This window comes from Oenanthe melanoleuca, chromosome 2 (genome assembly GCF_029582105.1).
Source record: "Oenanthe melanoleuca isolate GR-GAL-2019-014 chromosome 2, OMel1.0, whole genome shotgun sequence".
NCBI lineage: Eukaryota > Metazoa > Chordata > Aves > Passeriformes > Muscicapidae > Oenanthe > Oenanthe melanoleuca.
Genome location: NC_079335.1, coordinates 20,881,426 through 20,909,034, shown reverse-complemented (window position 1 = coordinate 20,909,034; position 27,609 = coordinate 20,881,426). Strand labels below are relative to the sequence as shown.

The window sequence follows — 27,609 nt, the reverse complement described above, 5'->3', positions numbered from 1 at the left end:
GGAAAATTATACCAACATCTTTTATACCAATCTGAATCCTTAAATACCAGAATAAATGGCTCAGGTGCTCCTGAAATGGAACACCATGATCCAAATGCAATGATGTAAACTTTTTTTAAAAAAACCACAAGAATACCTAATCTGTAAAAGCAATATCTGTAACTTGCTAAAGTCAATTCTATGTGCAAACAGGTAAGGCCACCGAGTTCATGTTCAGTCAGGTGGTTCAACCGTACCAAGATTAACCTGGTAACTTTTCATTCCAGTGAACAGTATGTAAAACTAGAAAATACTTACACTGCGCTTACAGGTGCAGCTCCATCAAGAAAAAGCCACTCAAGCTTCCCTCATGTTGACTACCTGAGTATAACATTAATATTTTAATACAATTCAATTACTTTCCAAGATCATTGGCACTCGACAGGGATGTGACACTGTTTGAAAATCAGTTTCAATTTCCCTTTAACTATTCCAGTTTCACACCAAGTATCCACAAATGCTGTGGATACCATGATACTACTCTGAATACCATGGTGGGCACCTCCCTGGGGACTGGGAATGCAAGAGCATCACTGCTGCATCACTCTGGGCTTTTCCACAAACTGAGCTGTACCGTCCAAATCCTCTGGACAAGAGGCCCCTACTCAGCTCTCCTTTAAAGACTCAACAGTAGCAAGTGAAGGTTTTCCATATAAACAACTATTCCAAAATGTGAGCTCTTTAGGAAGTTTCTATGCCTTTTTCTGTAAGTCTAGGGACCATCTATGTTAAGGTATCTCCAGAGTTCCAGTCAGAAAGTTCAGGCACCTAAAAGCTATCAATTAATTAATAAGATACAGCAATCTTAACATCAGGTATGGGGTATTCAATCTCAACTTCCCTAAAATGAAATTATTAAATGTGTATTAAAATTTTCCATAATAGAAATACACTTTCATACTGAACTTCTGTATCGTATTGCCATTCCTCTAAAAGGTATGGGAAGACAGATGACATGAAATCTACACCAAAGGTAGTTGAAAAGTCCATTCATAAAACTTTTATTCCACTTACATCAACTTAATACACATGTTCTGAACAGTTATGCTTGGATTGTTCATGAAAATTTCATAAGACATTAAACAAAGCTAGCCATCATCTCAAGTTATTTCCCTGTTAACTATTTTTACAGCACATGCATGTTAGGCAAGTATCAAAAAAAAAATCACAAAAGCAAAAAACCTAAAAAAGTTAAATACATGGGTTTTTGTTTTACTGCTGTGCTCGATATACAGTGTCATTATGAATATCAAGCAATTCATTTTTTACTGCATCTTTACTTGTACATTTGTTCTTAGGTTGCTTAAACCATTTAAATACAAATAAAATGTGTAGCAAAAATAATGAAAGCAACAGCAGATAACTTTACAAATAATGGAATGTGAACCGTTTCTCTGTCCTTCTCTAGAGAAAGCTGACTGGGTTGTCTTAAGGAACACTTCAGCTGCAATCAAAGATGTACACTTGATTGGAATATTCCACAGATGTCACATGTTCACCTGACATGCAATATCTATGGGACATCAGTTTATTGGCAGCCATGTGTGCTCCTGCTTGGATATTCAGACTAACTACACCTGTGGCTGCAACATTGATTATCCCTTTTTTCCATCGTGACAGACCAATATGCAAGCAGTCATCTTTGCCTGACATAGAAAGCTGTTTTAACACTGGCCTTGTGGGAAGCCACAATGTACCAAAAGTACTATGCCAAACATGTAAAACTTGTATAAAAATTTCACAACCCTATATTGGCCACCTCAGATGAAAACAGATAAATTCCCCAAATGTTAACTGGCTCTATTCCCCTAATATTAAACAAAACCACATGGGAAATATAGAAATCCAAATAGAAGTAACATAAACCTGTCAAATCGTAAACAAAAACTATTTGTGGGACAGCATGGATGACAAATGGTCTACTGTTTAAATTTCAGAATGAGGCAGATGGAAGTTGGAAGGCTGGTTAATTCTCCCCTCCTTCTCCTGCTTCGGCTTCATCTCCTTGGGTATCCGATGTCCACAACTGTTGAAGAAAGGAAACAGAGTAACAGGTACATTATTACATATTTATTACTAAAAATTACGAAGTAATTTTTAGAGGGAAGGCCTATGTCTTAATAATAACAACTTCTAAAGGGTCCTACTAAGCACTGTGGAGAAAGAAAAGACACACAGTAACACAAATCTATTTCTTGGCTATGACAAGACAATTCAGTTCTAGGTGACCCAACCCTATATTGCCCTTTAATGAGCAAGTATATGCACAGCCAAAACCCAAGTCTCTTACTCACATGGCTCACTAAAATATGACTAACAAGCAGGGAAGAATCAGACCTACTGAGCAGGTAAGTGAGAATCAGGAACTAACAGCAATTTCTTTCTCCTCACACAAGTTTTACATGCCTTCCTGAAGTAAAAGCTTCAGTAAAAGTATCTCTCCACATCCAGTGCCACAGCACATTAGCTTTTCTTCAGAACAGGCATCTGAAGGTTTTTTCTGTTTTTTTAAACTCCAAGATCTCTATCCCTTTGCTCTGTTCAGTTAGCTGTGCTCCCCTTTAGCAACTTTTAGAACTGAGCTAGCTGCCAACTTGGCAGGCAGGGCAAGGAGGGAAGAAAATCAGGCTAAGCATGGACTGTGCACAAAATGTTATTTTCAGCTCCATAAAATCATACTAAGGACCATATATCAAGATTAAGTACTAGCTAAGGAAACTGAGCATCAGTTCCAGAGCAACAGTCAGGGCCAAGAAATTATTTTGTGAACCAAATATCTCCATGCTGGTTGCTTCCAAACTATTCCCAGCCCAGTATGATTTGTCATCTCTCACTTTATGGAGTTAGAGTAGCATTAACTGAATCATTCATGCTCTATAGTATAAGGTGGTAAAACACAAACCAACTAATTCTCTCCATTGATACTGCTATACCACTGAAGTCTTACAGAATGCCTTTATTCTTAAAATCCACCATCAGCAAAATTTCAAACTTTCAGGAGGAGAAGGCAACAGTGAAACCTGCACAAGACCAGTAGCCTTATCCCTGCTCTGAATATAATGCATGGTAGCTGCACTTAATCTTCCTTGCTGAAGGCATTTAGCAACAAGCTATTTTACTGGGTTAGTCTCAGTTTCAGTGCTATTCTTGTAAGGAATCAGAAGTTTTATCAGAGGTTTCTATCCTAAATCATCACCTCTAGAATATAGTCACAAGAGTAATTTAGGATGGAAAAGACCTTCAAGATCATCAAATCCAACCATTAACACTGCCAAGTCCACCATGTCCCCAAATACCACATCTACACAAATTAAATACTTTCAGGGATGCTGACTCAACCACTTCCTGGGCCACCTTGCTTGACAACCCTTTTAGTAATGAAAATTTTCCCCATGTCCAATCTAAAATATACATTCATTAAGACAAAGGGGCCTGAGTGATATGAAAGGGGCATTACCAATTGAAACACTGAGATCAGTTCAACAAATCTGCTGGGGGTAGGAGGGAAATGCTTAGGGAAGGGCAGATTTTTATTTAATAAAAGAAAACTAAATTTCATAACAGAGCAAAGAAATTATCTAGCAATTCCAGTAAAACAGATTTTGATATGTTAAATAACCCTCTGAAGCCATTCTGCCTTCAGTCCCCACAGAGAATGAACACATTTCTTCAGCCATACAAGACTCGAGGTAAAACAACCAACAACTGAGGGAAGTGCTACTGCACAGAACTGATCAACATGCTGCATCACTGTCTAAAGCCCACCTACCTCAGACTTCCTGCATAACTATAAAAACAGACCTTTTTTATATTTATGAAATTCACTGTAGTCTCAGTCACACACACCCCAAAAGTTATTTTCTACCTCAAGAAGTTGTGGATAAACATGAAATCAATGCACTCCTACAGAGCAGACTAAGCATTTAAGGCAAGACATAATTCATTCAAGAATATAGAATCTTACATCTGTTTGTATCTATCTTTCTCCCTTGCAGTGGAAAGCTCCTATGAATTCTCAGGCCTACTACCCTAATTCACACTCTATGGCAGCTCAGTCTGACTTTTGTTTTTGTATGAAACAATTTGCTTTCCAACTGCTATAACAAGCTTTACATTATTTTTACTGGGAAGCCAGTAACTGAAGTCAGCTTCTATTCCCTGTTCCAAAACCACTCATTCAGAGGGCAGCTCTTGAGCAATCCCACTCAAGGGGACAGTACACAGACAATGAGAGCAATGCCAACCCTGTATCTGTCTCCAATACAGAGGTTGAGAAATCACTCCCATTTGTTTTGTAAGCAACAAATTGAACAATTACAAGTAGTTTTTTCAGCAGTGTTAAGTTGCCATTCCAGTAGAAAAGGCTCCAAAAGACAAGAGGAATTAAATGTTAGACACAAAAGCACAAAGTATGGCAACTCCAATTTTATACAAATGTACAATATTACTTGTAGTTATTTTTATAGTAGTGCAGCTACTTTGCAAAAGTCTCTATATCAGAAGCACAAAGTGTTAACAAGGGACTACATGTGGCAAAAAGAACTGTTCCTTATGTTTTAATTTCTTGCTTGCAGCTCTTCTCCCCACAGACCAAGGAGTGAACTAAGCCATTTAATTACACTATTGCATGTTTGCTTACATTTAAGTTTCATTTGCTTTAGATGTTTATCTTTGCCAGTTTAAAAGTTCAAAGCAGGATAAAAAATGCTGCACTCAAGTTGAAGATTTTTATTATTATGACAACGTACACCACAGACAGCCGTGAGTCCAAAGAGGAAAAAAAACCCAAGAATTAAGACAGTTATGTTACAACTGCCATGGAAATAGCCTGGCTAGCACTGATTTCCATTTCAGCTTTACCAAAATTAAAGCCAAACAAAAAACCTCTAAATAACAGGTTCTTAAGTGGACTTGCTAGCTGCTAGCTAGTTTTCGTGTAGAATCTCTTCCTTATAGATACATTCATGCAGAATAAGCTATATGAAATTTGACACAAGCTGTAAAGAGGCAAATGCAACTGTATTCTCAAATGCTTTTTAACACTGGGTAGTAGGTTTGCTAATCACAGTCCAGACTAATCATTTAAACATGCTAGATTCCTTGAATAAAATAACCTGAAAAATGTGGTTAATTTGTCATTTGTCAGAAAATCATGTTAATTAGAATGCAAACAAAAAAACCAAAAAAACCCAAAAAAACAAAAAACAAAAACAAACAAACAAACAAACAAAAAACAAACAAAAAAAACCCCCCCAAAAAAAGAAAGGAAACCCAAGAAAACAAGAAACAAACAAACAAAAACTAGGCAGGAATAAGATTTAGCTCAGAAGGATGATGTACTGCAGATTTGTTTCTGAGTGCCGGACACAGATCCATGGCCAGGAACAAAAAGGATAACTTGGAATGCCATGAAGACCAATCCTGTAATCTCTACACAAACTTTGAGGATACTCACTGTCAAGTTGTCTCTCAGTAACTGCATTATTAGCGTGCTGTCTTTGTATGACTCTTCACTTAATGTATCAAGTTCAGCAATTGCTTCATCAAAAGCCTAGTGTTATAAAAACAAACAACTCCATTAGCCATGTGACAAAAGGTTATGCAAATAATTTCAATGGAATTTCCCCTCTTTGACTTACCGTTTTTGCAAGGGAACAGGCTTTCTCCGGGGAATTGAGAATCTCATAATAGAACACGGAGAAGTTCAGAGCCAGACCTAATCTGATGGGATGTGTTGGTTGCATCTCCTTTTTACTGATTTCAAAAGCTTCTTGATATGCCTGTTGTGATTGCTCCACTATCCCTTGGGGGAAAAACAAACACAAACAAAACCCACAACAAGTAAGTAATTCACACACTGTATCCAGACATACAATCAGGCCTGTGTTCACACTTGCATGAAGAAACCATGTCAGGAGTGACTGCCTGTGAATGAACACTTTACCTAACAAGTTGTTATTTAATGAAGATTTAAGTTACATTTTCAAATTATTAAAAAGGAGGGAAGTTGTTCCTGACCAAATCACAGGTTTGAGTGTCTCTTCTCAACGTCCTGTGATCACTTGTATTTACAAATGTTTGCAGCAGTTTTGTGGCACTGAAGATAAAACCCACCATCTACTTGATACAGTACCATAGTTTCAATGTCTTTAAACTCTGCAATGCATTAGAGAGCCACATTTTAGTCACAGGAAACACTGATGACGTTTTCCTGTCATTCTGAACCCTTTCAGTAACAGTCATCTATGAGTCTCCTTTCAAACTGCTCAGCAAAGATAGTGTGGCCAACTTCAAATTAAATATATATATTTTAAAAGCTTCCAACATAGTTCTATTTCCAATGCAGATATGGAAAGCATTCTTACCTAACTTAGAAGTTCTAGTACCTATCAACTTAAAAGTGAGAAAAATAAATAATTTGGCTCCCTTATTTTGAGATTGATCTCTTGTCACTCTTAATTGGTTCAGTTCTACAAGGTATTAACACTAGGCAAAACCTGGCAGCAACAATGTGCATATGAAGATTGAAGAGCTCAACAGTTTCCTTTCCCACTGCAGGCACCTGAACTTAGAGCAGGTTCTGCCTGCACAGGTCAGGAATCACAGCCCAACAGTGCAGGGGCCAGGCAGGTGTTGCATGCTGAGCACAAAGGGGCACTTGTTCCTCAGCTCTCCACCAGCATCTGAGAAAAAGGTGGGCACTAAGTCTTTCAATTCAGATGCAAAAAGGACTCCACCCCTAACGTTTCTGGATCAAACCAGAAATGCATCCAGCATGATGTCTGCAAGAGTGCAGCCACACATACTCAAAAACAAAGAGAGGAATTTTAAGGTAAGGACTCAAAAACCAGCAGGATTTAACTAAGGAATTTTCAGACTCTAAGTCTGAAAACAACTGAGTACCAATAGTCAGGATGTCTATGCCATCACTTTGTGTTCACCTTTAGATATTCACAAAAATTAAAGCATCATCTAGTTCTCTTCCACGTGGAAGAGTGAGGACATGCACTGCACAGCACACCAACACTGTTCTCTCTGCACTCATCACTAATAATGGAATGCTTCAGATCAGACAGCTACCTTAACACCTTGAAAATGACCAGGAGTTAGTACATTACAGCTGAGGAGAACTAGGTATACTGCAAGTCGAATTTAAAAATTGTGAGAAATGTTTAACTCCTCTCATAATGGAAAAGCTTTAGAAAATGGTGGTGTTTATGAAAGGCAAACAAGCAGAATGAAAAACAAGTAACTTCAGGGAATGAAGTTGAGAGTTTTATTTTAAGTAATTTTTCTTTAACAATTTCAAAACATAAGGTGTATTTTTTCTCCTTATTTGAGAAAATAGTTACCTTTTGAGCAACAATTTGGAGCATTAAGTGCATAATTTGATGTATTCTGTTAATTTTTAAATCAGTCACACAGTACAAAAAAGTTTTTAACCTTGAATTCTTTAGAAAGTGCAGTTCCAAAGTTCAAGGATAAAACAGAGTGAGGTACCTGCTTGACATTCCTGTTTGCTAGACTGCCATAAGGAAGCCCCATTCAATAAAATAAACAATGTTGTTTATGAAGATAAAAACCCAATTCCTAGAGCTGAGAACTTTATATTGTTGCTGTATTTACTGCAAATGGCTGGAAGAATAGTGTGTAACTTAACAGCCATTCTTTCCTAAACAATAATTATCAACTGCTCTTCTTCAAGGTCACAGACAACACTCAGGAAAAACATGTGACATGAAACACTGCAGGTGGGGGATGAATTGAAAAAATGGAAACCCACCAAAAACTGCTCAGCCACGAGACTGGGTTAAATAAAAATAAACTCTAAAAGCACTTTAAACAAAGATTTTTCACAGTCTAATTCTAGAGCCTGTAACTTAATCTTCAACAGAAAAAGAACCTTCGGGTCCCAAAATATTGTACCTCCTATGCATGTGAAGAGAGATCACTAAAATTACCAAAGGAAAACGGCAGCTCCCTGTAACAGATCTAAAGTACTGGTAACACATGCAATTCTGCAGTCACCAAGACTGGCTCAGTTTGCATGCAGTAAACATCAGAAATCAAATTAAGCCTTGCACACTAAGTCTTAGGATCTTTGTGTAACTCTATTATCCAGCTGGGAAAACTGGGCTTCACTGTGGAATGTAGATATAACACATGCCAGTAAAGCAGACACATCTCTCCCCTTGAAATGATCCCATGTCTGTTTCACATCTATGCCAAGCTCAGTCCAGTCTCTGAAGTGCCACAGATGTGGTTCTGTGGCACACTGGGGGGGTTCATTAGCCTGGGGCAGCACAAGGCAGGGGCTGCAGGTGCTGCCTGCACAGCTCAGTGCTCCACAGCCCCAGGTTCACAATTCCCAGCTCCTGCAGGCTCAGGCAGCCCGGGGGAGGCTGACATTCCAGGCTGGCTCTGTGCTCAAGTGTGCTGCTCCTCAGGGCACACTGCCAGCAGCCCTCAAGTGGCTCCAGGAAACAACCTGGCACTGCTTGCAGCGAGCTGGATCTCAACTGATGCACTGCTCTGAACTGGAGAGGACTCTGCCCAGAGGCAGCAATGCTGTTTGGCTGTCTCCAACCACAGCAGGGAAGGAACTCAAACTGCTGAGAACCTAATACTAACTTTTTAAACTAAATTTAGGTGAAGGCAACTTACCTGCAACTGTGACAAGCTTCTTACATGAAAATATAAGAAACTTGAGGAAATAGAAGATATTTGGACATTAAACTACCATGGTTTCAGAATAAATTTTCTTAACAGTAAGAATAATTTTATTAAACCTATTCTCCTCCAAGTTGTTTCAAGTCTCTTTGCTCACTGAGCCTATGCAAACTTCTTACTTCATTTCAAACTTCATTTCCTGCAGAAATGCAGGAGAAATGGTAAGAATAAGTCTAAGAGGTAAAACCTCTAACATTCAGCCAGACAGAAATGCATAAACCTGTACTTCAGTGATAAACCAGATACATGCATGTGGAAGTTGGAGACAATTCCAAGATTTTGTGACTCAGTATCCGTTTTGTGCTTTGGCATCTATGTGTAAATTTCTGTAATTCATTTGAAAGCCAACAATCTATGATTTTCCTTCAGGAAACAGGAAGTCTACTACTAAAGAAATTTACAAATCAGAATTACTCTAAAATTAGGAGTTGTGTCACTGCCCCACCAAAAGCAATCTAACTGGACAATGTTTACCCACGAGTGACAGACAATACCTTTCTTGTCATCTCCAGCAGCAACCTCAGCCAAGTAACGGTAGTAGTCTCCTTTCATTTTCAAATAGAAAACTTTGCTTTCTGCTTGCGAAGCATTAGGGATCAAGAACTTTTCCAACAGAGACTAAAAAGGAAACAAAGAACACAGTGTTTTGAACATATGCTGAACCAACAATTTAATTATATTTCAATTTATTTCAAAGTCAAGACAGCTTCACTTCTTACTTATTTTTTTTCACATCCTACATAACATCGTCAGCTAGAGAACGTGTTCTGGATTCCAACTCTAGATATAAAAGGAATGCTGCATTGTGTGCCTGGATGGGGAGAAGGAGGCTGTGTCAATTTAGCAGATGAGTTTTATATGACCAAAGAATGGCTTTCTATAAGCCATTATACATAACCCTGGCAAAAATAAGGTAGTCCAAAGACTCTAGGCAGAGGATATACCATGGAAGAAAGTCTGCATCCACAAAACACAATAAAATGATTTGATATATCAGTTGCCAAATCAGAGACCAAATTATTTTACATACACAGGCAATAAATAAGCCTCCTTAGCCCAGCTCCCATTAACTTGAAAGCTCTACTGGCATCACCAGCAAGAAACCACAAGGTGAACCTGTATTCTTGCATTTCCAGACAGCTCACAATCTGACATTCAGCTCTGTAGTACCTCTATTTGACTTTATGTGCTGCCCTAACAGGTATTTCCTTTATCTTCCAAAGCAAAGGTAGCTCTCTGGAGTCTCTCCACCAAATCCTCCCCATCAGCTGACAGTTAAGATCAGGTTTTTCTAGATTATTGTAACTGCTTAACAGCAAGTTAACATAGCTGAGGCAGTCATGTAATTTAGCAAGAATGCTATTATGATGAAAAGGAAAAAAAAAAAAAATCGCTAGCTCCAACACATTCAGTCAAATTAAGGTACCAGCTTGTCAAATTTTGTGATATTGAGTGCTTGAAGTCAGACTTTAAAAGAAAAGCCAGTTATTTAAAAGTCAAAAAAGGTACACCATGCCTGAATAGTCAGAATTCAGTCAGAAGCTGTTACATATACTTGGAGAAGGCTATGCAGAAAATAATTTTTTAGAAGAGGTTTCAGTACAAATTTTTTGGCCATCTTTTTTTCCCTTGTAAATGAGATGACTGACATTGCAGTTTTACATCACTTTTTTAGCTTTTATTTCCAAGGATACCACAGAAACAGATAAACAAATTTAGCTCCAACTTACAGAATGATGGCTGCTTTACAGCACTTTCCTCTCAAGGCCATCCAGCAGGTTAAATGAATGTCTTACAGGACATACTCCTGGGACAGGCACACCCTGGGTATGGAAGGCTGCAACTACTGCACTGTGACATGGGCAACTGTGGCACCTGCTCTGCTTGACAGGCCAACTACTAAGCTACAGAAAACTGTAATTCACAGAAAGAGCAAGAAGAGCAAATCTGGTCTTGGTTTTTGGTTTGGTTGCTTTTTTCTTTAATAACAGTAATGCCAATTCGTTTATATGAATAATGAATTTTATTGGTAGACTCAAACTTGCATGAAACTCCTCAAAATGAAGTGACCCACCACAGCATCTCTCTCATCTCTCATTTCTATTGCAACAGACAGATAATAAAGAAATCAGGCTGACAGACATGGAAGTCAAACAAGGTTCAGCTATGCCTATGCTACAACAAGATAAAAACCTGTAAGTGGACTTTCTTTAGTGGCTTCAACATGGTGATTTGTTAATCTTTAATATTAGGCCTTTCCAGTAGTGTGGGGCTTGGTATATAACTTCATTTTATAACCACAGAGGGAGACAGCGATAAATACTGCATGTCCTCACTTCCCATCCAAATGACAGCAGAGACAATTCTTTGGCAACAGAAGGGAACTCAACAAGCCCAGCAGCAGTAAAAATATTTTTCTGGAGACAGTCAAACGGGCTGCTGAGCTGCCTCATGCCAGAGGCACCCTTCTGAGGGCATCCCACCATGCCAGAGGGGTTCAGAGCCAGCTCTGTCCCAGTGAGGCTGGGATGAGGCAGGAGGCCAGCAGGTTTATGGATCATACACCTCAGCTCTCTGTAACTCCTTACACACACTGTCCTCACCACCAGAGAGGTGTTTGAAGCTTTGCAGTTCTGACATTTTCCTGAGTGCCAACAAACTCCAATGACAACTGAAGGTTACCAGCTACTAAGAACAAGGCTCCTTATGAGTTTTCTTTCCTCTGTGAGACTTCAATTAAGCCAGGTGTGTCAGTCTGCATCTAAGCTTCTGGCACCGTGGGGAGCTGCCCTGCTTCTGCATCCTTTATTAATTGGCCAGACCAAAATATTTTCAGTGATTCCAGAAACAGAAATTATTCCTCATTTGTATAGAAGGTCATTTGATTAAAACGTACAGCTCTACTCACACAGCAGCAACCAAGCTCCAAGATTTAAACTTCACTTGGATCACAAATGAGGTGAAGTTGTTTGCAAACTGAATGGGCGGATTGCACCAGTAGACAGACAGGAGGAAAGACTACTGACTATTATCTTCTTAAACAAACCAACACTAGCAGGGCAAAAGGAGCTTGAACACTGAAAATCTTGTACTGCAAGAAGTTCTAAAGGCATGTCGAATTTCAAAGACTGATGAACTGAGAAAATACCTTTGAACAGCTATTCACAGAATACAGCCAATGCAGAGACTCCAACTCAAACTGCACTGGGAGCTTACTCATATTTGGATGAAAGAGTCTATTCTATACAAACAACACGTAGGACTGGTGTGCCACATATCTTTGCAGGAATTTTATTTATGCCAAATACTTCATAAACAGCAACAATAAAACCTGCAAGCAGATGAATAATCAAAAGCTAGCATGTAAAATGATTGATAGGAGATCTCTACCCTATTATTTATTTAGACTTATAAATTCAGTTTCTTCTGCTTGTATTAGTCCATTTATTTCAGGATCTATTTTCTTTGACTGGCAAAAATAGACACAGGCCACTCCTTTAGTTAGCCTGTAGATTCAGAGTACACAGATTTATCCTTGAGAGTGGCTGTGAAAGCATAACCTGCATGGATGTGGTGCGGCTACAGAAAGCCAGACAGGTAGGACCAACAGAACTACTAATCTTCTAAAGCTCAATTACAGTGGATAGCAGAATCAAAAGCACAACAAATCTAACAATTTGTTATCTGCCAACACACCAGCTTGTGGAGAATACTGTTTATTTTGTGGATTTTTCTAATAGCTTTAACTGCAAAGCATCTCTGGAAGATACCTTTTTTTTTCCACAAGGAAGAGTATGTTGATATTTAAGTCCTACTGATAGGTTGTTTGTCCAAAGCTTCAGCAGCTCCAGCAATACATGCCTACCTTCTCTCCTTTACCAGTTGATAGGGCAGTGTTTATCAGTATAGAGCTGATCACCATAGAGGCCATTGAAGTGGTGGCAGCTAGTCCAAGACTGGATCAGTTAAGTGATCTGTATTTACTAGTGCTGATGTGATTTGCATCACTGCAATGCATACAGTGCCTTGACAAATGCAGTCCACACAGCATATGTCTATTATTACTTCATATGTAATTAAGGTCTCATGCTTGTTTGTGATGTTCCTGCTATCACGCAAAACTGCATCTAGGTTTGATAGATACTAACACATGGGCAGTCAATTACAGCATCTCGATCAGCATCTGGTAGAACAGTTTTCTGAACAAAACTAAATTACCACTCCCTGTCCTTGAAAGCCCTCAAGGACACAGCAGCAGTTGTCAGAGCTTCTAATGTGACAGCAACAATCTAACTGCTGTGAAACAAACCATAGCATTGTAGACCTGTAACACCTCACACAAGCGCTTCTAGCACTTTTTGTAAGTCTTTTCAGAAAGATTTAATGGGAATTACTTTTTTTTGTTAATGTACTAAATCTGAATATCAACTCCTACTAATATGCTGGCCATTCAAAGACCAGGCTTCAATACTTCACACCTGCAATTTTGGTTATGACTAAGCTAACAGCTTTCTGCTTCTCTGGACTGGCCAACAAACACATTCAAACTCGGGAGATCTCAGCTGTGCTCACACACACCATTGGTAAGATCTGGTACGTTCCCTCACCCTCAACAAGTACTACAGAAAAGTCTGTCTTTTTCACCATTATTTCACCAAAGACATACCAGAAGCTGTCTGCACACAACTTGAATTACCCTAATGGTGAACTTCAATCCTGACTTATTTTAAAGACTAACTGGAAAGAGATTGACTTCCTTCATTCTTACACATGTTCTACCACCTGAACAGGATACAGTCAACAGGTGGCAACAAAAAGCACATCACATTTTGAGCCACTTTGATGAAAGGCCACTTTGATGTACTTTTTCCTGTGGTTTTGCAATATAAAGTCTGAAAGGTTAGGAGCTATCAGACTCACTTAAGAAAGTGAAAGAAGCCTAACAAGTTGCAACAAAAAAACCCCAACAGCCAACCCTCTTCTAGAAGTCTGCTTGCTTCTTACTGCAAGTGGACATGCCTCAGTTGTCAAACTGTGGTGAGGCCTGCAGTTGAAGACAGGAAGCCAACACAAAGACTGAAGAGTCCTTTCCTGACACTTGAAGTCTAAAACTACTCTTGTTTTAAAAGCATTTGCATCCTTGGCAAATTACTTGTGTGGGCCACAAATCTATTCTCAAATTCACCATAACAACATTAAATTAATTTTATTTTAATGCTCAGCTTTGCCTTCTGTTCTAGTTCAGTGCTTATTTCCCTTTATTAAGGGCTTGATCTCAGTACTTGTTATTGCCTAGAAACTTCAGATAATTATTAATGCACTAGAGATGATTTTATCAACAACTCGATTTTCTATTTATATATTTCCCTCCTGAGGGAAAATAAGAACAGACATCAAATTCTAGGAAAATGTAGCAGCCATTAGTAGATAATACATAGCAAAAGTACTGAGACAAGTAGCCTTATTTTTAAATATGAAAAAATTAATTAAATATCTAATTGAATAAAAACACTAGAACTATAGGAGAAATAAAAAGATATTGTTCTTGCACAAAATAACCAAGGTGCAGAATGGCAAAACTCAAAAAGAATACACTGATAAGCTTTAGGTACTTTAAATAGTATCAGTTCTTCTCTGAAATAACACGGCTTTTTATTTAATAAATCAACAGGCTTTTTGTTTTCATGCAGTATGAAGAGACAGCTAACAAGAGTTCTGATGTTTTTTTCTAATTTTGAGAATAAATTACATAAGAGTAGTAGCTGAACTTCAACTCACTTGTCACCCACCCACGGTGTATGACATAAGGATGAAAATGACATGGAAGAATTCTTGTTTTTTAAATTCATATAAGACATGAAAGAAACTACCTTTCTTTAAGCTCAGCCTGAAACTAATGTAATATTTAATGACAACAGCCTGGTGTTTTCAATGATGTAAGTAGCATTCCACTATCTTTCTCCAAGACATTACAAGAATACAAGAGGGATGACACCAGCTGACAAGACTCCTGTGTCTGCTAACCTCACTGCAACACAAAAGAGGATGCCACCAGAAAAACACGTGAATAAAGCAAGAAAATGTCATGTTTCTCTTAGCCTCCATCAATGCCCAGGGACTTACTGAGCCAGGTGTGGTTTCTCTAGAGGTAATAACCTTTAACAGGCTTCTTGTCCACATTCCACACATTGCTCAAACTCCCATTACATCAAAATAACCTTAATACCCACAGTGCACCAGAAAGGCTGCAGATACTTGTCTACCTGTATGAGTGTACTTTTGTCTTTAAACTACTTCCCAGTTTAATTAAAAAAAAGAAAAGACACCTATCAATTCCCATTAGAAGCTAGCAAGTGATTTTCCATTTCTGTTTTCCACATGAGGATTAGGAAAGTTACAAGCTATAAAATAACACAAGCAATTAGCTGCACTGCACAGCTTGGCATACACACTACAAAGGGTTTAATTAAACCATTTGTGGCCAGTCACTTTATTTACACACATCCATCTGAATTGTTGGAGAAGAGACAAATATTTGCATTTTTAAGAGGTATATTTTTAGACAATCCATTCCCAAACTCTGTTTTGACCCAGGCTTACTATGCTGCTCCTGGTTACAGTTCTGGCCAGAGTTTGGGATTAAGGGCTCTGCAACTGCTGCCTCATGGGTGACCTCCAACCCTCTTGTGAAAAACAGAAGGATTGTTCTCAGCCTTCTACTCCAGCCAAAAGTGAAGCTACAGTTTCAAGTTACCTACAGAATTCTCTCTGCTAGTTTGCTCACTAAAACAGGAATACAAGAAAAGCTGTGGCTTTTAGTGGCTGCTGAGGCACTGGAGATCTCTGCTGAAACATCTGCAGAAGCAGGAAACCAGCCTGCTGCCTGCTCTCAGTTCCAGCTACTCTTTCTTCCCACAAAACTGGCTGCCCACAGAAACAGCAGCAGAAGTTTGAGAGAAGGCTGGAAGAGATGAAGTGGGAAGCATGGCCCCCAGCAGAGGAAGAATTCAGAATTTGGGAGACAAAGAACCTTCAAGGGGGAGGGAAAAATTTGACTGTGGAGTAACTTGCAGCGTTTGTGATACAGTGGGAGATGAGATGTACACAGGGACATGTGGAATTGCTAAGAGCAGGAGAAAGGTACACTGCATTAGAGTTTTGCTGTAGTCAATCTGCTGAAGATCTAGAAAGGAAAAGAGCAGAGGAAATGAAGTCTGCATAGCAAGATGGCAACTGGAAAAAAGACCTAAAAGGACCAGTGGACAGAAGAAAATCCCCTGTCAGAAACAATGCAAGAAATCTTAGTTTATACATAAAAATGCTACTAACCCAGTCTAAATGTATTTTCTTAGAAAAGAGAACAAAAGCAACATTACATATGGGCAGGCAAAGGAAACATTGAAGGACACCCTGAAAAAACCATCTTCATGCTGAGACATACTGGGGGATAGATACAAGTCAGTGAGAAGTAGGTGTATGCACAAAAATGCATTCAGGGTGCTTGGCATGGACACACCACTGGTCAGCAAAACAAGAAATGGACAGCACCTGAGGCAATGAGGAGCATCTCAGTTGACACTTTTACAGCCACACATGCAGCTCCCTTTGCAGATCTGCTCTCCCCAGCTCAGACTACCATGTCTTTTACCAGCTAGTTGCTTCTACTGTTCTGCTTTCCAGTTAGTATTTATGGCAAAGGAGGCAAGGGCGCCTCATTTCAGGATACACTCTTGAGCAAACTCAGAAGATTCCTCAGGTGTTCCATGCCAATCATTATTGGTTTTTACCAAAGCATGCATAACAAACATGATTGTGAAGGAAACAAATTCTGAAGCACAGACAAAAATACCTCCTCAATTTAGTAACCCGCTCTGAGGAGATGTAAAGACAATAGAAAACATTAGGATTAAAGTCCTAAATTTTTTGAGAAATTGCTACAGATCTTAATAAACCGTTTCCACTGATGATCAAAGTCCATATGCAATTTTTACCTGAGCCTTTTTTTCTCACCATCACCTCATTGAACTGCTTCTTGAATACTGGGGACTTGTATTAAAATAAAATGCTACCAGATGTATCAATCATTATTCTTTTCACAACATTCTCTGAGAAACTTGAGATAATAAAAAACTGAAAACAACTAAGTTGGGTGAGAATTTCTGCCCAGGATGTAGGTCTCAGCTACAGCTACTGCAGCTGTACTCCAAACCAGAACACATCTTAAGCTGTCATAAGACTCTACAGAGTTTTGGCCTCTAGACAAATACTAGTAAAACTCCCCATAAATATGATGCAACACTTTTTATTCTTGCTCAGAAATAGAAGCAGGAGTCATTTATCTTTTAGTAGCTTGCACTATGAGCAGATTTCAAACTTCATGAAGCTACAGGGGTTCACTATAGCACACAGTGTTAATAAAAACATTAGGAAAAATGCCATTTCAGCAATGTAAACCTAATCTGCACAAGGAGAAAATGACCAGCTAAAGACCAGATTACCTTTGTTAAATCTTTTGTAACATAATCGCAAAGAGTATAACATTCAGAAAAAACCCCATCACCAACAAACCAACCGACACCTTTTCTCTGCCTCATTTGAGCTGCCTTAGAGAATCACAGAATCAAGTAGGTTGGAAAAGACCTATGAGAACATTGAGTCCAACATATTATATCTGATTAAAAATTTTAAGAATTTACGTTGGTCTCAGCAGAATGAGACTTATTATTACTTCTCCTTTGAAGGGGCATTGCCAATTTTTTGTCAGATTTCAAGAAAAATAATCCACTGCACAAGAGTTAACAGTCAGTAAAAAAAATAAATAAAAAATTAAGAAATAATCACAATATTAATTCTCTTCAATCAACTTTAATGGTAGTCAACTACTGAATGGACAACCAGCTTCAGAGCCAGAAGCTGATGTCTGCCACAGCAAAGTACAAGTAAAGTGTTTGAGAACCTGTTTCAGAAATGCACTTCTGTCACGTGCATGGTAACAAGACAGAAGTTTCCAGATAAAATCAGAGATAGTGCAGTATTTTTTCGTACAGATGTGCAGAGATAATGCACTAACTCTGCTCATATTCTAAATTTCATGTTTTTACCACTTACAGCTTTCCACAGGCACAAGAAAAAGCTGATACATTAGCAATGCAGTGTTTCTGCTTTTAGACTTCTAAGCAACCAACCAGTGAAACAAACGCACTTGGCAGCTTCACAAGATTGCAGGTACATGCAATGAAGTTCTTCCTTCAGCAGCACAAAGATGAAGAGTTCTGTCAGAGGTGACTAAACTATCAACTTACTTTATTTTGATGTTTAGAACTGAGTATCAGCAGTAGGTACATAAAGTACTTGAACAATGAAGGCTGCTGTCAAATAAAGCAAATTGTCAGTTTGATGCTTTTGAACAGTATAAGCACTCTGTACCTTTTTATTGTAAATCAAAGCCAATTATTAAAAACTAATGCCAAATGAAATTAGTACAGCAGGCTAGTGGTTATAATAAAGGCTTTTTCTACTTTCAATAAATGCAAGAGGATGTAGATACATGTACATATGTGTATACACATGTGCAAGCAGAGCTAATATAAGAAATAGTTGCATTTATGCAGAGCACCTTAGCTGATTTTATTATAAATGGGACATTAAACAGATATGTCAACATTGTGGATGCCCTTCTTGCTAAGATTAGAATAAATTAGAAACAACACAAGTTCTCATATTTAAACTGATCCATGAATAATGTTTTAATTATCAAAGATTCAATGGTTTTTCAACAGTCTAATTGCTTAAAAAAAGTAAAGGAAATTACTCTCTTGGGCATTGCTTTCACTGCAGGCAAACAAAAAAAACCCAACAAAAACCAAACCAACAACCCAAACCAAAATAAAAAACCAATGACCAAAAAAAAAACCCCAAATCTGAAAGGATGTAGCTACAATTGGGGAAGTGAGTGAAATCATGAGGTTGATACAAACTGCCTCTGCTTCCCACCTTCAATAGACATGAGCAGTTATACCAACCAAACCCTTATGGAAAAAAAAAAAAAGACTTGGAGAGTTAATCAAAAGCTTAAATGATAACCACCCTTGTAAGTTAGCAAATCCTGGCTACATTTTGCTCTGCAATATATAAAATTTCATTCAGAGAACCATCTCTGAACCAGAGTACTCACATATTCTCACATATGCTACTAACACATTACCAATTACCATCTTCTAATGCAAATTTTAACAACTTGAGATGACATCTTGAGTTCTATGTCCAGGTTTGAGCTCCACAGCACAAGAAAAACACAGATATACTGGGCTAGAGCACATGAGGCACAAGGCAAGGCTGAGAGAGATGGGTTTCTTCAGCCCAGAGAAGGCAGCAGATATTGCTGCTGTGCACAGCTGCCTGGAGATGATGGAGCCAGACTTTTCCTTGAGGTCTGCAGTGACATCACAAGAGGCAACAACAAGCTGGAACAAGACAAGCTCCGATGACACACAAGTATTCTTTCTTTAACAATAAACAATTATTAAAACAGAGACACTGTGGAATCTCCATGCCTCAAGATAATAAAAATGACTGACAAGACCTTGAGAAAAGTGATCAAACCAGATTTGTTCTGAGGAGAGCTGAACACAATGACCTCCCTTTTAACCTCAATTCTTTGGGCACCTAACTCCTAGATTTCAACGCATTAATCACCCCCTTCTGCGACTGACATTTTTGCAAATAGATGGTTCTACAAATGCCTTCCCTTTTTTTTCTGAAAAAAATGACACAGATCTCAAAGAGGGATAAAAAAAAAATTAAGCAAGCCTGAAGGAGGCACAGAAGTGAAGGTGGCGATTTTCAGTCAGAACACTAAATTTTCTGTTAGTATCAGATATCATCATAGCAAGTGGGTTGTATGGTGTTGTCACTCTACAGCTATGCACTTTAACCATCAGGAGGACACACTGAGCTTACAGTGGCTGAGTTTAAAAAAGACAATTCACACGTGCATGTCAAAAACCATATGGCTTCCTGAAGGACAGAAGACCAAATTTCCTAACCCTGTTATTAACAATTATTAAACATTTCATAGAAGTTAACATAGTAACTTATTAGATGCTTGCAGGCAACTAGAAAATAGTTCCACAGCAATTGGAGAATAATGGCAATAGGCATTAATTCTGTGGTATGTTCTTTAAAAAGCCATTTAGATGCCTTTGGAATGGAATTACACTCCCTTCCCCCAGTGAACTGCAGCCCCATGACAGGTTACTAAACATTCTACTCCCCCTCTCAGCAATGCACATAAAAAAGAAATGTAAACCCTAAGTCACTAACTGAGATATAACTGAACCTTCTGCGCTCACAATTACCACTTCTAAAAAGTGAAGCATGCATAATAAGGGCAAAGAAATCTCAAGTATGAGCACACAAGGAATATCTTTTTAGGCTTCTGAGGGTGAAATTAGGAAGAAATAATGTAGTGAAGAAAGCAAACAATTCATCTTACTGCAAGGTCCTAAACACCACATTAACCTGCTGCTTTTCTGGCAGGAAAGGATGGTGGGAAAGTGCTGAGCAGCACCTATGTGTAACAGTAACTCCAGAAGGCTGAAGGGCAGCCAAGGCTTGCAGAAGTTCTCCAGACCTTAACAACTGAAAGGGCAAAGAAACGGTGAAAGGGTGCCTGGGCACTACCAGAGATTTACTTAGGGCATTTCTGCACAGGAACTGGGAGGGGGAAGCAACATCACCCAGAACACTGGGCCCTGGGCAAGAAAATGGGAAACTGTCACATACTGTGCACCTGGATAACAGGCAGGGACTGCTGCAGCATGTGGCAGCCTAGGGAAGAGTGTAACTGTCTGGAATTACATTCATACTAATGTGAAGATAGCCAGTCATGTTTTCAATTATTAATTTATACTTGGCTCATGTAAAGGACTTCCTGAAAGCTACCAGAGCTCCTGAGAACTTCTAACAGACAGAACTAACAGCTATTCAAAGACCTCTCCATTCTTCTCTGTACTTCAGAACCTTCGTTAGCTGAAAAATTCACCTACTGCAGATTTAATCTGAATCACTTCAGTTACAACTCACCTTTCAACCAATAGCAAAAAGCAGTTTAAAAAAAATCCACACCTGTTAATAACGATTTTTATTATGAAATGACAAATAAAAGACTATTACAGATCATTATACTGGTACCTTAGACAGACCCTCCTTTCTACTATAAAAACTGAAACAGAACATGAAGCATGCACTTAGCTAACATGAGGAAAAGTATTTAACTAAAAGCTTAATTTCCTGTATCAACTGGAAATTTTCTATAACACTCAAATGCAGTTTTCAGATGCTTAAGTATGGCAATGTACTTCCTTACACCTAGCATCACACATACTATATTATTATTGAAGAATTCGGAAATACAGCCTTCATTGCCACAGCCTTCAGTACAAGGAACTTGTACTACACCCACTGTGTCACAATTATTTGATGTTTACCAGCACTACCACACTAACTCCAAACTAGGGCTGGTAGTATTACACTTCAATATACTTAAATGCATATCTGACAGTTGTTGCTGGAACAAGGTATTTTAGGTGTCTCTTCTTTGTACAGCACCACTCTGAGGCTGCAGGAAACAAGAGGCTAAGTTCAACTCTTTGTAAGTTGTAGATGTACTCTATGGCAGGCTGAAGAAAAAAGGGTTCAGGAAGTGGCAAGGATGCAGATGCTGTCTTTTCCTGTTGCAAGGTCAGTGCGAAGGAGAAAAATAAGCATTCTGACCTAACCACATAACTATTAAAACTTTTATCATAGGGCCCAATTGAGACGAAGCAAGAAAGAAGCTCATCATTAATTGCTCCTATTCTCTCTGTGAACTAGTAGAAGAGATGGAAACAAAGCCCAGTTTAGCATACTTGGTATCTATAGGATTAGAGGAGCTATTTCTCCAGTACACTAGATTTCATTCCATTAAATGAGGGAAGACAGAAGGAAGCTGCAGAGGACCTAGCTTTGGCCACACTCAAGTCACAAACACATTCTCTAAATTGTTTCCCTCCCTTTAACACTGAAGTTAGGACAGCAGTCACACTCAGCTGTGATGTAACACCCCTGGGCATTTACTTAAGACACTAGCAGACAACTGAAGACACAACAACAGCTCAAACAGACCCACAGCCTCAGCAAAAGATACAGAAGTTGCAGAGCTGCTTTTGTACTCTAATTGATTAGGCTCATGATTAAAAGCTTTGAAAGTTTAACATTTCAGATCTTATCAATTAATGGCATACTTCACACCAAAACAGTTACAGATTAGATTATGCTGCATAAAAATTACAGACATCTTCTGAGAAAAAAATAACCCAGAAACCAAAGCAAACCCTAGTTCTACATCTGCATGTAGCATTGTGTGGACTTCTGTTCGTAATAAACAACTGAAAGTCATCACAGTTCTTTTTTTCCCTGTTAAAGCAAAGTGGATAAAGCAGTACAGTCAGCCATGCTTCTAGCTGAGCAAGAATGTACATGCATAGGATACTTCAAGAAAGAAAACAAGAATATGATCTAAATCTTCAATGTAATTGGCAACATCAAAGGTAGCACATGCCATTTGAAAGTATTTTAAAATCCTATCCTTTGAACATAGTTTTAACTTTTTTTCTTTTTGAATGCAAGTCTAAAAAAGTAGTTTTATTACTGCTAATCGCTGCCCAAGGCATTGTCTCTTCTGGACAGTAATTTTTCTTTAAGGTATTAAGAAAAATTGGACTGGCAATGTTCAAAATTAGTCAGTCATTAGCTTCTTAAAAATAGTAACATGTCAAAGAACAATAACTTCTTTGAATAATGTATGTCTCATTAACACAAAGAAATTCAAGTCCATTTTGAGATTCAGAAGATTTAACAAGACTCTGCACCCATATTCCTCCCCTCCCAGGCACTGCAGCAAACTCAAAAGCTGGGTTTTAAGTTTTTGTATTTAGCATGCACAATAAAAGCTAGTTTCACCTTAACCTGGTTTCCATTATCAGACAAAAAATTAACTGCAAACACTAAATTCTTTTATGGCTTCTAAGCCCAGATTTAATTAAAATAATTTCTTAAACCAAAATGGAGCTTACAAAAGAATCTCAGATCACCCTTAACTGAAAGCACCCACTCCAACTTTCATTAGTAAAATAATTAAAGAAAGAAATAACCAATTAGAATGCCAGATTTGGATCCTCATTTCCTTGGCTTGAATAGATGAGCTGCCACTTTACAACACAAGTACTAGTAAATCAGTTCTTTCCTATGAGTAAGTTCTGCATTTCATTTTCAGTGTAGAAGTTGAAGAGCTATCCTTACACAAGATAACAAAACATACAAAATTGGGTGTGTTACAATAACCACAGCAGCCAGCCTGAACTGGAAGCCTAGACTCAGTTATCCATGCTGACTCTTACAAACCCTTGGAGAACCAGTGTTCTAGAAGCTATCACCAGCCATATCATTTAGTTGTCTCACACATCAAGCAAAATTTATGCTACTCATTGATCTTAACTTTCATTTGGTATCAGATCTTCAGGCGCTTAGCTATTTAACACTTCCCTCACGTCTCGTGTCATTCTGTCACCTGCTGGTGATCCCTTGTCACATTTGGGATGACAGCCAGCAGTGTCCACAGCTCTATTGCTGACAGTCACCTCTACTTCACAAGTGGCTGCAGCACTGAACAGCTGCTCCTCGTGTGCTCACTGAAGCACCACGGGTGTGTGCAGCTGAAAAAACCTGACAATCTAGAAAAAGCATTTGGAAGAGGTTTGGATTTCATAAACCAGCCTCCCTGTGAAAATAGCATTGCCTGCTGTGCACATGCACATTTTAATGTAACTACAAGTCTCAGAAAATATTTAACTTGAACACCCTTCTGGTTTGCTACAAAAAATTTAAGTTTAAGCGGGTATCACAGCACTTTTACTGCCTCTTCCTGCAGGCAATTTTCTGCACGGCTGAGTCATAACTAACATTACATCATCTTACCCAGGGAGGGGCACAATTTCCGTAGAGTAAGAACTACCTCTTACAACCACAGCAGCATACTAAAATTGCCGAAACCAGAGGTCTGGGATACAAAAACTGCATTAACGGGGAAGGAGAAACCCCCAAACTAAACCTGTATGCAGTTCAGTCTCAGGGAAATATGTTGACGTTTTACAACGTTTCTATATGCCTCCGAGTTTATTAGCATTCATAACTATAAATAGTATATAAATCACCAGCACATTAGAGGGAATGAAAAATTCAGACATTTTTAAAACCTTATTGTCAGAAATAGCATAGGAGACCACAGCACTACTGACAGACTAGAAACAGTGCCAGAGGGCCAGCACCATTTACTCTGCAACTCTAAGTAAAAATGGATCAACAGTTTCATTATTTCTCACCAGCACATCATTGCAGATGTCTCTTAGCTCAGTCTCAATTTTCTCTCTGTATTCTCGAGCCATCTGCTGTTTTTTCTCAGCGCCTTCCGTCTTTTGTTCAATACTTGAGACGACTCTCCAAGATGACCTACGGGCTCCTACAACATTTTTATAGGCAACAGAGAGAAGATTCCTCTCTTCGTTGGACAACTCAGCTCCTTGCTCAGTCACAGATTTCATGCAACTTGCCATGTCATCATATCTTTCAGCCTGCTCAGCCAGTTTGGCCTTCTGCACCAGCTCATTTTTATCCATGCTGATATTTCTAAAGAGGAAAAATAGTGAGGCATTATTCAGACATTGGTCAAGGACAAAAGTGTTTTAACTTTATAGGCAGAGCAACCTGTATTCTTTAAGCAGTTTGGAACTGTAAGAGCTACAAGTGAAATCCAGAATACAAGGCATACTAGCAGCACTGGAAACTCAAACACATGCACACGTGGAGTAGAGAGTTAAATCCACTGGTTCCTCCTGAAAAAACTGTAAACTTTTAAAAGTATGTTATTTTAATAAACACAAACAAAAGCATTCAAAGCTGAACTGAAACCAAATAATTTCTATCTTATGCACAAAAATGATCCTAATTCTTTGCAACTACTCTTTCAAAATTCTACATCATGAGTGTAGCAAAATTGACAAAGAAAATACACAATAGTAAGCTTTCCACCAAATAAAGGCTTGACAAACAATACCAAGCAGCATTCTGAGTCTTAACAGAGTCATACAGTGACATGCAGAGGTACTTCACATAAACATCTGCAAATCAAATTCCACACTTAAAAAGTCAGAATGCAACAAATATCTAAATTGCATGTTGTACACCTTCCCACAACTCTAACTCCCTTTCCCAAAATGGGAATCCCATCATGGGATGGTCTGTCCGGGAGGCTGTGCTTTCAGGGACAAAAGAAAATTTTACTACTTAAGAAAATGACTTCAACATCAGCATTTCAGATAGCACAACTTGGCTGAAATGCTTCAAAATCTGTCTTACCAGCACTTTAAAAAAATTTTAAAACCAAACTCTGCTGAGCAGAGGTATTGAGAAATTTCTTTTGGTACAGGAAGAAAAAATACTTGTCCCCCACTACCCCTCCTTCCGTGTATCTTAACTTGATCATTTGGAGAACTGGTAATGTGCTTTGGGGATACATTATCCCTTAAAGTTGAACAAGATTTTTAAAGCATGAACCGGTTTTGGTCATGAGTGCTTTATATATTTCTGTATGATCCATACACCCCAACCAAGCATCTTCATTTTTAACCACTAAGACTTTTGCCATTTTATGTGACGTTAGGAGAAACAATGGCAGGGCTATGTTCCGTCTTTGGGAATAAACGAAGCATGTCTTAACATCCCAGGTGACTGCAAGTTTTGCTAGCTCCAGTTCCCGACGTGGGGCACAAACCCGGCGTTTGTTCGCAAACGCGCCTTGCGGAGCTCGCCCGCACCGCGCACGGCGGGGTTAAGGAGCCATTTTAAAGCCAGCGCTCGGCGATGTTATTTACCGCTCGGCGTGACCGGGGCGAACGCGGCCACAGCGCCGGCCCCGCCGCCGGTCCCCGGGGCCCCGCTGGCAGCGCCCGGGCGGCAGCACCCCGGGCGGGCCGCCCGCCGCCCCCGCGGGCTGGGCGCTGCCGCGGCTCCGGCACGGCGAGCGCGGTGACAGCAGAAAATGGAGCGGCCCGGGGGCGGGCGGAGCGGAGGGCGGGGCGGGCGGGCGGCCCCGGGGCGCTGCGGCCGCCCCTCCCTCACTCCCTCCCTCCCTCCCTCCGCCCTGCGCCGCGCCCGCCGCGGGGACACCGAGCGCCGCGCCCGCCGCCTTTGTCACGGCGGGTGGGCGCCGGAGCCCGGCCCGCCCCGAGCCCGCTCCCCTCCGCCCAGCGCCCCCGCGGGAGGATGCCGCGTCCCCGCCCCGGAATAGGGAAAGCCCGCGGGCCCAGCCCCGGGCCATTCCGCGCGGGGGAGGGGGAGCGGCGGAGGAGGAGCCCCCGCCGGTCCCGGGGGAGCCGCGGCTCTCGCCCGGACCCTCGGCCGGGGCGGGGAGGACGGGCGGAGGCGGGGGGGCCTGCGCAGCGGGGGGGGCCCGGGCGGAGGGAGGGAAGCGAGCGCGGCCGAGGGGCGGCCGCCACAGCGGCTCTTCCGCGCCCGGGCAGGGCTCCCGGCGGGAGACCACACCCGGCAGCGCCCGCCGCCCGCGCCCCGGCCCCCGCCCGCGGGGGCGGCGCTCCCCTCCCTGCGCCCGCGGGGTCGCCCTCACCTGCCGCCCCCTCCGCCGCCGCTTCCCCCTTTTTCCCTCCTGTCCCCGGCGGAGGAGGGCCCCCGCCGCCCCGCGCGGCGGCCCCCGCTCCCCGCTCCTTCCCCGCGGAGCCGCCTCGGGGGGAGCGGAGCGGGCTGGGCGCTGCCCCCCGGCCGCCCCGCTCAGCGCCCCCGGCCCGCGGCGTGCCGGGGGCCGGTCGCGGGCGGCGGCCCCGTTACCTGTGCGCGGCGGGCGGGCGGGCGGGCGCGGGTGCGTCGGTGCGGGCAGGCGGCCGGCGCGGACTGTGCGGCTCTGGCGCTCGCGGCGCTGCAGCCTCGCTCCCTCCCTCCCTCTCCCGGCGCCGCGCACGGGGCGTCTCCGCCAATCAACGCGCCGCTCCTCGCGGGCCGCGCGCCGGCCGTGACGTCAAGCGGCGCCATGGCAACGGCGCGCGAGGGCGCGCGCGAACACCCCCCCCGCCCTCCCGCGGTCACGCCCAGAGCCGGCGGCGGCCCCGCCCGTGGGCGCGCGCCTGCACCCCCGCCCCCACCCGAGCCGAGCGCGCTCCCGGGTGCCGCGGGTTCGGGGCCGCGTCCCGCCCCGGCACCGGCACCGGCCCGGCCCGGCCCGGCCCGGCGGGGACACCCCCGCACCCGCCCGTGGGCGGCGGAGCGCTGCCCGCGCCTGCGGCACGGAGCGGGGGCGGCGGCACCGCCTCCTCGTGCGGCCTGTGCGCGGATGTCTCCGCCGCCCCCCGCGCACCCGGGCGGGCTCTGCGGGCTTTGTGCCGCCCGGAGCGCCCCGTGTGGCCCCAGTAAGCCCCGCCGAGCCCTTGGCCGGGGGGCTGAGCCCCGGCGCTGTCCCGGCACACACCGGCTCCGCGGGGACCGCGCCCGGAGCCTCCTCCTGCAGAAACGGGGCAGAAACGAGAGGTGCACAAGGGCATGGAGCCGGGATGGCGGCAGGGCCCGGGACTCCCTCCCGGGCTGGCGGATGGCGCTCAGGGCCTGCACGCACAGCACCGTCCCTCTGGGAGCCTGTGCCTTGGAAAGGCGAGCGGGCATTTCGGACAGCACCACCCAAACGCTGATGAGAACGTGCTGACAGGAGTAGGAAGAGTATTAATAAACACTGCTGTTGTT

The 27,609-nt window shown here is 41.6% G+C and overlaps 2 protein-coding genes across 2 annotated transcripts; one reads left to right on the top strand and one right to left on the bottom strand.

Moving 5' to 3' along the window:
- Nucleotides 1-1,024: 1,024 nt before the first annotated feature.
- On the bottom strand, nucleotides 1,025-26,842 carry YWHAZ (tyrosine 3-monooxygenase/tryptophan 5-monooxygenase activation protein zeta). Its single transcript, XM_056484868.1, has 6 exons — nucleotides 26,707-26,842; nucleotides 24,189-24,492; nucleotides 9,264-9,387; nucleotides 5,679-5,842; nucleotides 5,495-5,590; nucleotides 1,025-2,065 (listed from the first exon to the last, which is right to left on the bottom strand). The coding sequence occupies exons 2-6, from the start codon at nucleotides 24,480-24,482 to the stop codon at nucleotides 2,006-2,008; spliced, it is 738 nt and encodes a 245-aa protein (XP_056340843.1). The 5' UTR covers nucleotides 24,483-24,492; nucleotides 26,707-26,842; the 3' UTR covers nucleotides 1,025-2,005.
- On the top strand, nucleotides 25,726-27,285 carry LOC130250314 (translation initiation factor IF-2-like). Its single transcript, XM_056485856.1, has one exon. It carries the CDS (start codon nucleotides 25,726-25,728, stop codon nucleotides 27,283-27,285), a length of 1,560 nt encoding a protein of 519 aa, XP_056341831.1.
- The last annotated feature ends 324 nt before the right edge of the window (nucleotides 27,286-27,609 follow it).

Coding starts and splice junctions, on each gene's coding strand:
- YWHAZ (XM_056484868.1), bottom strand. CDS start 24,482: ATGGATAAAAATGAGCTGGTGCAGAAGGCCAAACTGGCTGAGCAGGCT. Junction 9,388..24,188: donor ACATCTGCAATGATGTGCTG/GTGAGAAATAAT, acceptor TTTCCTTTTTAG/TCTCTGTTGGAAAAGTTCTT. Junction 5,843..9,263: donor TGCTGGAGATGACAAGAAAG/GTATTGTCTGTC, acceptor TTTTCCCCCAAG/GGATAGTGGAGCAATCACAA.
- LOC130250314 (XM_056485856.1), top strand. CDS start 25,726: ATGTTATTTACCGCTCGGCGTGACCGGGGCGAACGCGGCCACAGCGCC.